The following is an 11,186-nucleotide window of genomic DNA, read 5'->3' as shown; positions in this document are numbered from 1 at the left end:
TCCACGGGGCTTCAGGGGAGAGGGACCTCGGGCATCACAAGGGCTCGCAGCAGTGCGGTCCCTCCTAAGTTGGCTCTGCGGGTGCAGGAGGCTGCCCGCTCCGGCAGTGTCCTAGCAGCTCTGCTGTGCCCGTCTGCTCTGGGCATGGCTTGGGGTGCAAAAGATTTGGGGTGCAAGAGATTTGAAGCTTGTCCTTTAAAAAGCAGGCACAGCAGGTAACGCAACTACTTCCCCACCTTGGCGTCTCCCTGTACCTTGGGTGGTTTTTTTTCTGGCTTAGTCTCGGGACCTAAAATAAAAACCACGTTTGTTCTCTGCACCCTTGGGTGAGGGAGGGGTGAACATGAGGAAGATCTGGGCTTCGGGAGGGGACAGCAGGCTGTGGCAGCCACGGGTGCCAGGCCATGAGGAGAGGCAGGCTGCAGGGGGGCTGTGTCTGCTCCTGGGTGCTGGTTTGTGGCTGAGGGGGTGTTGTTGGATGGAGCTGGGGCTCGACACCCCGGAGTTGAACCCCCAGCTCCATGCCTGGGCCCTGGTCATCGCCCAGCCCCTTCCCTGCCCGCCGGGAGCAGAGGCAGCGCGTTGTTCTCGGTGCAGAGCTCTCCCTGCCCGGGATGCACAGAAAAACCACTGGAGACGGTGCTGGGGCCACATCTGCCTTTAATGTCCCACGTCTGTGTGGGGCTGTGCCCTTCCCCAGCTGCCACGTGCGCCACTCCGGGCTCTCTTCTAAGGGGAAAGGGCTTTTTTTAATTGCTTTTGAACAGTTTCACCCACAGAAAAGCACTATGGCACCTTTCCCGTCCCCTTTCACCCCGTCCTCGCTGCCTGATGAGGTGGACTGAAGCGCAGCCGAGGGGATTTTCCAGCCTCCGGGACTACCACACCGGGAAGCACGTGTGGCCCCACGCTGCGACTCCTGCCGAGCTGCCGCCGCGGGGTCCAGAGGTACCGGGAATACGAACACAACACAAACAGAGCCAGGCCGCGGGGGGTGAAGGAGAGCGCTGCAATAAGTTAATTTTTAAAGAGTCTGATGCCTCGGGGCTCGTGCGCGAGGCAGCTGAGAGCGTCCTGCATGCCTGGGCTGGATCCTGGGAGGTGCTGAGCCCTGGCCTTGGCCCCCTCCCTGCCTGCCTCGCCGGGGCTGAGCCACCCGTGGCCCGAACAGTCCCTGACCCGCTGCTGGGTCCATCCTGGCTGCTCCGGGGGCGGCGGGGGCTGCGGTGTGGGACAGGAGCCCCTCTGCCCCATCCAGACCTACTTGAGGAAGACGAGCAGGAAGAAGGTGGAGACGATGAGGATGAGGATGCCAGCAGCGAAGCCGAGGCGCAGGTTCTCCATGGAGGCGAGGGGGGGCTGCGTGTCCAGCAGCAGCCCCCGTCCTGGCACCCCCAGCACGAGGGTGCCTGGCACCTCGGAGCCACGGCGAAGGCCGCAGGGGGACACCGTGCTGCTCACTGCGAAGACGGGGGTGTGAGCCGTGCATGACACCGCCACAGAGCGCGCCGAGGCTTGGTGGGCGTTTGGGGGGGCACTGCTGCCCCCCTCCTCCTCCCCTCGCAGGGTCCCCGAGGCCGGCATCGCCCCAGGACCACCCGGAGCCAGCTCAGGCACCAGCGTCACCATCCTGCAGAAGGGGCAGCTGATGAAGGCGACGGCAGCGGCGCGGCACACCAGCTTGCGCAGGCAGCTCAGGCAGAGGGAATGGCGGCAGGGCAGCTGCTGGGGGGCTCGGCCCCCCCCGGCACCCCAATACGCCTCGTAGCAGATCCCGCACTCCCCGCCGCTCTCCGGCCCCACCACCATGGTGCTGCGGGCGAGCACAGCCGGGCCGGCCCCGCTTTTGAAGGCAGGAGGGGGACGGTGGCCGTGCCCAGGCAGGCAGGGGGGGCGGCGTGGCCACCCCCCCCACTGAACTTCAGTCTGGCCCCAGGGCGCCTGGTGGCCGCTGGACCGGCACGTTCCTCCTCAGCAGCACGTGTTGCCCCAAAACAAACCTTGCTTTTCCCTTCCCTTCTACAGATCCGCTATATTCTCGATATTTCCCCATGTGTGGGGGGTTTCTGGGATTTTTTTTAGGATGAGCTCACCAGTGGGGGACAACGGCCCCACTGTGCATCCATTCCACACCGGACCTGGATGTACGTGTCGCCTGGCACAGGAGATGAACCACCGCGGGCAAAGGGTGGCTGCGGACCACCACGGCCCCTGCGCTGCTTGAGGCTGGATGTGGGCAAAAGGCAAGGATGCATTTTTTTTTTAATTCTTTTTTAATTCTTTTTTTCCCAGTCTCTGAAAATGCCTGAGCACAGCTTGGGGTGACACAGGGCGTCACTACGTGGGAACAAGCTGGTGGTCCCCAGGCTCCCAGGTGATGCTGCAGCTGTTGTGGTGTCCCAGTACACGGCTGAGCAGGGTTGGCCCCGCAGGTACGTGGGGCTGTGGTGGCGCTGGGGACGAAGGGCACCCCGGCACTGCCGATGCTGCAGGCACTTATTTACGGGTTCGCAGCGGACCTTGCCCGGTGCTCCTGTCACTCATTACTCCCCCCCCCCCGCCCCCAGCACAGCCTGGGCTGCAAAGGCGGCCGGCAGGCGCAGGCTGGGCTGGGCTGGAGGGGACAGTTTGCGGCTTTGCTGCTGCTGAGCAGGTCTGGGGGCGGCCGGCAGAACTGGGGTGTCTCTCCCCCCTCCCCAGCCGGACACGCGGGGCTCTCAGTGTGGTCCCTGGGGGAGCGGGGTGCGAGGCAGGGCTCCCTGCGGGGCTGGGGCTCTGCAGATGCCTGGGACCCACCACCCTCCCCGCTGCCTCGCCGTGCTTCATCCCTTGGCAGGTTGGCACCTGACGCCGTCCTCCTTCCTCATCCTGCGGGATGCCAAGCACCTCCGCTGCCCGCACCCTGCCCAGGCGAGGGGGAGCACGTCAGCCCCTCCTAGACCCTTCCTGCCCTCATCTGGGCGTCTTTTCCAGGGTTCCCCTTGCTGTACCCAACCACCAGCTGCTTTGTGTGTGTGTCCCTTGCCAGGTCCCCACCCAAGCACCCGGCAAGTCCCTGGATGGGACCTGCTGGCTCCAATGCGCAGCAGTACCTCAACGTGGAGGCAGAGGCTGCAGCAGGGAAATGTTCCCAGCGGCTGTCCCCAAAGGGCTCAGCCAGGGCCACACAGATCCAGGCCTGGCTCTGCCGCTGCCACACGTATCCCAGGACTGCTGGTGGCATGCAGCACTGCACTGGCCACCTCCCCGAGGCCACCACGTGCCCCGCTGGGATGCTCTGCACAGTCATGGCACATGTGAGGTGAGCCCAGTGGAAGGTCCAAGGTCTCCCGCTGCCTGGATGTCCCCAGAGCTGCTCTGCAGTGAGCAACATCCTCGCAGGAGTCCAAGATCCTCAAATTCTTCCTGGTTTGACGCGGGAGAGGAGGAGGTGACACCGGGACAGCCAGGCACGTGGCGGCTCTGCCACTGCTCTGGAGCCCCTGGCTTTCAAGCGTCCTCCCCCTCCAGAAGGAAGAAGGCAGCAAAAAACCACCAGCAGAAACCAGCTGCTTTTAATAGCTTCTCCCGGGGGAAGGGCTGCGGTGGGACCGGGCTTATCTCTGCATTTTATACTTCAAGGTCAAGAGACAAAAAGACAACGCTGGGCTCGTTACTTATTAATGACGATGGAGAACGACCTGCACGCCAATACACAGAGGCAATGCAGAGCTGCACTGGGCACAGCCCCAGCCCACCCGCTCAGTGCCGGACTCGTGCAGGCTGTTGGGCGGCAGCAAGGTTTTCTGCTCCCAACACGTGTTTTTTGGGATGAGGGATGGCACTGGGCTCCTCCGGCCACGCTGGATCCCCCCACGCTGAGTCCTGGAGCTGGGGCTGTTGCAGACTTTCCCCTACCACAGGAGCACGAATTAGGGGTGGGGGAGCTCCTTGCTCTGCTCTGGCACCCGCTGCCCGTGGCTGCAGCCCCTAACACACTGCCAGGGGTCGCCAGAGCAGAAGCCCCAGGCCTCTGGCATGACCAAGGGTCAAGGCACCATCAGCACTCCACAGCATCACACGCCCCAGCTGAATCCTCCCGCAGGAGAGTCGCCCACCTCTGGGCAACAGCGCAGGAGCGCAGCAGTGCCCTGGCCACAGCGCAGGAGCTGCGAGGTCACAGCGGCTTCAGAGATGGCACCGACTGTGTCCCTGCTGAGCCAGGGCTGTTTCTGAAGGCAAATACATGAGCCAGAGAGGAGGGGCCATGGGTGCCCCCAGTTCCATCACGCAGTGCCCCCAGGCAAAAGGATGCTGGGCGGGCAGGCAGGAGGGGAGGACGCAGATGAAGAAGGAACCCAAGGCAGAGGCTGAGAAGCCATCGGGGAACACGGCGGCTGCTGAGACCCCTGGGTGCAGCCAGCCGGGGGCCGTGCACGGGGAGGGCAGTGCTGGTCATGCTGGGCGAGTGTCTGCTTAATACTGACACGGAGTAAGCAGGGCCGTGGGTCTGGGCAGGTGTGCCGGAGGCAGTGCCGGCAGCCTCACCTCCCGCCGCCCTGCCTAGCCGCTGTGGAAGATGCGGATGCGCTGGGCGATGTCCTTGCGGCACAGGGGGCAAGTGCGCAGCCGCTCGCAGCAGGTCTGGCAGCAGCAGACGTGGCCGCAGGGCAGGAAAATCATCTGGGTCTGGGGGAAGAGACAGGAGAGGGCACAGAGGCTGTTGCTGTCCCAGAACGCTCATCCCAGCACCACGTGGGAGGAAACCAGGCTGGAGGAGATGGGGATCAGCCAGGGGGTGTCACCGCACGGGAGGCAGACCCTGCACCCCCATCTCCATCCCCAGGCATGGGGCTGGGCGCATGCGAGGGGCTGCGCTGCACAGACAGCGAGCGCAAAGGGCCCGAGGGCAGGACACGGGGCAGGGCAGCCCTGCGAATGCTCCCCACAGCTGCTGCGTGCACAGACGGGCTCAGGAGCTCGGCAAGGTCCTTCCCAAGCCCATGAGGAGCCCTGCCTCCTTCTCTGCTTTCATGCCTGAGCCAGGCTGTGCTGGGGAGCTGGAGGGATGAGCACCCAGGCATGGCCCAGGGCCAGGCTGGGGGTACAGATACGGGGGGACGTGCTGGATGCTGCCCTCACCCCACCCCCTGCTCCAGCACCGCACCGCTGCTAGGGTCTCACCTCCTGCTCCATGCAGACAACGCACTCTGACTTCTTCTCATCCCACTGCAGCGGTGGAGCCGTCGGGACCACAGGGCTCAGCAGCTCCTCGAAGGGAGCGCTGGGCTCCGGGGCAGCAGGGACCTCCTCGCTCACCGTCCTCAGCAGCTCTGCAACCACAAGCAGGAGGTCTGAGCACCAGGAGAGCCGTCCAGCTCCCGCCCACCCACCATGCACGGGATGGCTGCAAGCAGGTAGGCGCTTGCGCTCCGTTACATCAGAAAGTCGTATTTTTTTACATATATTGGGAGCAGCTTGACAGCGCAGCCTGGCCCTGCGTATCTCCCCACGCAAGGCTCAGGTACCTGCTGCGAGTGTAAAATACGTCAGAGACCAGGCAGAGAAGAACTAGCGGTACCTGGGATTGTCCTGGCCACAGCCAGCACCTCCTGAGCTCGCTTGAGGATGGCACGCTGCAGGCCAGCCTCCGTCACGCCGATCTGTGGTGCAAGGGGAGGGCGGTTAGCTCCCGGAGGGGAAAGGGGACTCGTGTCCTGCAGGGGACACTGCAAACTCTTGGGCCTCGCTGGCAGGACCTGGCCATGCCAAGGGAAGCACCTCCATCAGGCGTCAAAGCCAGGTAAGGGGATTGCCCTGGTGCCATTTCTACTACAAAGAGCATTTGCAGGATGCCGAAGGCCAAAGCCAAGCTACAGCTCACCCTGCAAGCGCCCTGGGAGAGCTGCTGCTGGCTGGGACGGGGCACAGAGCAGCAGCGGCACCTCTCCTTGCTGGGGGGTGACACACCAGGAGCACCAACACTCCCTCCCGCCAGCCCCGCCACGGGCACAGCCCAGCTCGGAGCAAGGGCACGTTCAGCCGGTGTCACCCTGCACTGTTTATCTGCTGTCTCGTACCTTTTCCAGGTCACCGGCAGTCATGGTGCTGAGCGCTTGCAAGGATATTCGATGGTGTGCAAAGACTGGCACGTACTGTTCAGCAGACAGCTCAATTAAAAGGTTCACCAGCTGCCGCTCCAAGCCCTCCTCCTGCAAAACACAAAGTGAGCTCCCAGACTTCGCTCTCGGGGAAAGGCACGGGGACAGGCAGCAGCAAGAGCGGGCACCGTGCTCATTCCTGCCCTCTGCCCCGCTCCGGGGCGTTCTGCACCCCTGAAGACACTACAGCCCGAAAGCCCAGCAGCAGGAGCGACAATTCTACGAGCACAATTCCAAATGCCGTGTTTTGGGAAGGACGGAACAGACCATTTTGGGAAGGACGGAACAGACCGTGTTTTGGCAGCCGGTGTCTGCAAGAGCATCTGCTTTGCAAACTGGAGCTGCAGCACGGGCAGAGCCCAGCTCCATCCCTGGGCCACCCCCGTGAGTATTTTAGCGGCAGAGTCCCGGCTCAGGACGTCGGGGCAGGAACGACAGGAGCTGCTGCACTCGGGGGGATTTGCAGGGGAATTTGGGGAGCCAGGCAGGGGCGTTTGGGCGTTTAGCTGGAACAAAAAGCCCTGCCTGGAAGGCACGTGGAGCCCTTTGCTCCTGCCGAGCAGCGTGATGGTGGGATGGCAGCTCCCCACAACCTCCACTGCACAGGAACAACAGGGGGGCCGCTGGGTGCCACGATGGCTTCATTGCACCCCGGGGGCTGCGCCGGCTTGTCACCCTGCGCGAGGGGTCTGTGCCCCCCCCCACTCCCTGCCTTAGCTGCGCCGGCGGGCCCAGGCAGGGCTGCCCGCACTCCCCCCAACTGCAGAGCAAAGCAGAGCGACGGTGAAAGCATCAACTGCGGCAGCGACCTGGAGTTTGAGGGAGAGGGGCTTCTGGTTCAGCAGGCGCTGGTACTGGATCAGCCAGTAGTTCTCCTGTTTGGTTTCGCTCTTTGCCTCCATTTCCAGCTGAAAAAGAAACTCGTTCCTTCAACAGCCCGAGGCAACGTCGCAAGCGGTATTTAGGGATGCTCGAGTGGGACGTGTAGGGGGGAACCCGCAGAGGGCCAGCTCAGAGCGCTGTGACAGGCACACCTACGGCCAGGCGGGCATTCCTGACCCTCTGCGGGCTGGCCCCACCCTGACGCCCCCTCCCCCCCAGCCAGCCTAGGGCTGTGCAGCCCCTCCGCTCACATTGCCCCAGATGCTGGAGCCTGGTCTCCTGACGCTCAGGAGAGCCTGCAGGTCTCTGGGATGACAAGCCCACACGCAGGACCGAGGCGGGCTCGCGTTCATCCCCCTACAGCTCTTCTGACGGGGAAGACTGATGGCGATGGTGCCTCATGCTGCAGCGGCGAGTGCCACTAACTGCGTCCCCAAGAGCTCTCATTAGCACTTTCTGAAGTTAAATTAAGTCTCTGGAGCTGGACACAACTCCAAGCCTTCCTCTGCTCCCCTTTATGCCCCTGCGGACCACCAGACTCTCCCCGCAGTCAGCCCAGTGCTTCCTCATCTACAGCACCCAGTGAGAAGCCTCCATTACCAGTATCTGTCGCAGTTCTTCTTCCCTTTGCTTCTTTTCTTTGAGCAGCTGCTGCAGCAGGTAGCCAAGCGCTTGCCGTTGCTCTGCGATCACCCCCTGCAAGGGAAGGACTCTGGCACCCCCATCCCCGCACCACCCGGCTGCCAGCAACCACCCTGCCCCCACGTCCAGCAAAGCACTTACCGTACCCAAAATGCTCACATCAGAGGGGGAAGCTCTGGGCTCCACTCAGCCCAGCCGAGCAGACAGCCTGGAGCCCCCCAGTAGCTGGGATCCCCCCAGTAGCTGGCATGGCAGACCCCAGCCGAACCCGTTTCTGCCATTATCCCCTACCTGCCCCCCCCCCCAGCACACCCCGGGCACCCCCAGACCGCGCTGGCTGCAGCAGCTCTGCATCACTCCATCAGTTCAGGCGGTGGCACCACAAGTGTTCGCAGTCCCCCTCCCCAGCTAAGGACCACCTGACAGGAGGTCTAGAAGCCTGCAGGCACGCGGGGGAGGCCAGGAGTGAGCTCCCCGTGCCTTTGGGCAGCTTGCTTTCACCGGGGTCTCGCACCAGGCACCACCGGGTACCAGGGCAAGGTAAGGCATCGCTGCAGCCACACCGCTGGGAAAGGAGGAGGCTGATAACCGCAGGGATGTCAGACCTGTGGCATCTCTGCGTGGTCCTGTCCCAGCTTGCTCATAGCAGCTGGGAGGACCGTTACCTGAGCAGAAGCCAGCAGTCATCAGCCACAGGGACTGCAGATGTCCATGGAAAAAAAGGGATAAGGATGCTGCTAGAAGGCTGACCTCCTCAAGGAGTGTGGGGAAACCTTCCCTGAGCGGCACCTGGACCCTACCCGGGGTGTTTAAGCAGGAGGACAGTCTCTCACAGGCACAGCCCACCATTAGCTCATCTAGGAAGCATCAGAACCCCAGCCGAGGTGAGAGGGACAAGTAATGACGCGTGGGAGCTGCTCCAGCCAAGAAACCCAGGCAGCTTTGGCTACCCTTGAGATGAGCCCACACTGTGGACACCCCGCCAGCATCGCTCTCTCCCCGACTGACCCTGCGAGAAACTTGTGTAAGCACCTCCCTTTCGCAGGGCGTCTTTGGCTGTTCCCACTTTCCAATAATTTTTTAAGTTCGTTACTACAGCACCTGTATCCTGGGGGGGGGGCGGGGGGAAGCAGCTGCCTGCGGCACAGGAGGGATGAGGCACAACTGCAGAAAAGCTTCTGCCAAAGCGCTGCGTGGGCACTGCCACAGCCCCCACAGGGAGCCCGTGGGCTGCAGATGGATGAAGACGTGGATCCCTGGTTTCTTAGCATCCAGTGATGAAGCTGCAAATGTAGTGTGCTGCCTGCTGGGCTGCAGGTGGGTACCAGGGCTGAGCCTGGGTTTCTGCCCTGCCCTGGAGCTCCTGTGCTGCTCACTAACTGGAACCACCCAAGTCCAGTGCCACGTGAACTACATCTGCCTGGGGTTCCTTGGCCATCCCTGCAGGAACGTTGGGTGGTCCCCAGCGCTGTACGGAGGAGCTGCAGAGCTGAGGTAGCATAACCCAAAGCTGACACTTCAACGTGTCCAGCGCAGGGCTCGGAGGTAACCCTGTCGTAAATCAACGCATACCAGCCTGCTGCGTGCGCTGCTCTCGGAAAGTACGCGCTGTTTGCTACCGATTCCAGCCTGACTAAACAGGTGACCTAACCTGGCAAACAGCACACACAAGAAAACAGCTGATGCAAAGGCGTAACAACAAAAGTTAAAGCCAAGCTGCTTAAGCCAAGCTCGACGTTCCTCCATGTGTGACTGCGGATGAAATCAGCCCGTTGAACGGTGGGATGGTGGGGCAGCGCAGCCTGGGAGTCAAGGCTTAGAAATGAAGGGGGAGAGCTGACAGCCATCACTGGCGGGTATTTAAAAATAAAACGCAACACAGAAAGGCAAGAAGACATGCGATGCCAACAACTGGATCACAAAATCCTTCCCCACCCAGCAAACCTGGAACTGCCCATTGCTACCAGGGCCGGCTGGTTTGTCTCTCCCCTGAAAATGCACCGGGATGTTTAGGAGCAGCAGCAATGTTCCCACGTTACAACAACAAAGAGGGTTTTGTGGTGTCCTGCGGGCAAGTACCCTTCTGACTAATCATAAAACCGTCTGGAAACTGCAAGGAGCAAAAGAAGCAAGTGGAGCTTTTGCGATCCCAGAGCAGAGAGAGGGTGGCGGGGCAGCCCCAGCGCCCTACATACCTGCAGCGTCTCTGTGTCCAGTTCTTGCCTCTTTAACTCCAGCTGTGTCAGCTGCAATAACTCTGTTTCTATTAATTTAATCTAAACAGAAGATGAAACATTTTTTACTGACATTTGAAAAGACTTTAGTTTATGCTCTTTTAAATAGAGGTCTAACCGCTGCCCTGGGAGGGATGGCACTGCAGAGCTGCCCAGAAGTCTGGGGAACCTGCTGATGCCCTGCCGTGATGCACGCTCTTAGGGATGCTCTTCATCTTTAGCTTGAGGAGCTGTGTCACCTGCTCTCTAATTGTCTCTCTACTCTAAGCACCTTCTGTTCAAGTCTAGAAGCACACTGCAGCCAGTTTGTTCAGCCTGGCCTTTTGTAGCCACTCTGGAAGGCAGCAACTGATTGTCAAAGTCCTCCCGGCACTGCTGCTCAAACTGCAGATGAACTGGGGAAGGGTCCTGGTTCCTAGATGCTCCAGCAAATCCCATAATGATACATGCTCTTTCAGGTGGGGCAACTGAGACACAGAGAGGTGAAGTAAGTTGCCCGAGATCCCACAGCAAAGCCAAAATGAGAGCCCAGCTCACATATCTGCCAGGCCACCCACCATCCCAAGGCCACCCACCATCCCCAGGCCATCCACCATCCCCAGGCCACGCTGCTTAATGTGTGCCCCCAACCACGAAATTCCTGCCAACACCAGGGCTCTGCAGCAGGCGGCACCCAGGGCTCCTGCCCCTTCGCTGCCCTGCAGGGTGCTGCTGGGGTGGGCTGGATTTCACCCATAAAAGGTCCAGCCATGGTATCGTGGAACAACCACTCTTTGCTTACAGAGCAAGTGCAAGTGAACTCAAGCAATGGAGAGTCGTTAGGCTTATCTCCTGGGTTCTCCATGCACAATCCACAGGCTTCTAGCAGAGGCTAGTCACTGGGTGACTCAGTAGATCCAACCCCTTAAGCTTATCCACCAACTCCTGAACTGAGATCTTTCTGGTAGTTTCAGATCAGGAGAGGGAAGATTCTGGAGCACTGTGCCAGAAACAAGCCACCCATCTTTGTGCATCAGCCACCACCACCTTCCCATCCTCGGGTACCAGCCACCACCACCTTCCCATCCTCGGGTACCAGCCACCATCACCTTCCCATCCTCGGGTACCAGCCACCACCACTTTCCCACCCTTGGGCACCAACCATTGCTACTTTCCCATCTTTGGGCACCATCCACTATGACTTTCTGCATCAGCTCTTGCTCCCCCGCCCCAACTATCGCATTGTGCCTTCTGCAGAATGGAGCTCAGAGGCAGGCTGAGCATGGGAAAGAAAAGGTGAACTTATGGC

General features: G+C 61.2%; 1 protein-coding gene across 7 annotated transcripts in view; it reads right to left on the bottom strand.

Moving 5' to 3' along the window:
• Positions 1 to 3,539: 3,539 nt before the first annotated feature.
• LRSAM1 (leucine rich repeat and sterile alpha motif containing 1) overlaps positions 3,540 to 11,186 on the bottom strand; it is a 28,104-nt gene continuing 20,457 nt past the window's right edge. For 6 of the 7 annotated variants that reach the window (XM_040606631.1, XM_040606630.1, XM_040606629.1 and 3 more), the window contains 7 exons: positions 9,860 to 9,940; positions 7,623 to 7,718; positions 6,950 to 7,048; positions 6,060 to 6,191; positions 5,561 to 5,642; positions 5,164 to 5,312; positions 3,540 to 4,668 (listed from right to left, as the gene is read on the bottom strand). In XM_040606631.1, the coding sequence (XP_040462565.1) occupies positions 4,543 to 4,668; positions 5,164 to 5,312; positions 5,561 to 5,642; positions 6,060 to 6,191; positions 6,950 to 7,048; positions 7,623 to 7,718; positions 9,860 to 9,940 (765 nt within the window). In that variant the 3' untranslated portion in view covers positions 3,540 to 4,542. The remainder of the gene's footprint in view (positions 4,669 to 5,163; positions 5,313 to 5,560; positions 5,643 to 6,059; positions 6,192 to 6,949; positions 7,049 to 7,622; positions 7,719 to 9,859; positions 9,941 to 11,186) is intronic. The other variant, XM_040606633.1, reaches the window with a different exon arrangement.

Source organism: Falco naumanni, chromosome 9 (genome assembly GCF_017639655.2).
Source record: "Falco naumanni isolate bFalNau1 chromosome 9, bFalNau1.pat, whole genome shotgun sequence".
NCBI classification, from domain to species: domain Eukaryota; kingdom Metazoa; phylum Chordata; class Aves; order Falconiformes; family Falconidae; genus Falco; species Falco naumanni.
Note: the sequence above shows the minus strand (reverse complement) of the source record. Positions and strands in the feature narration are given on the sequence as shown.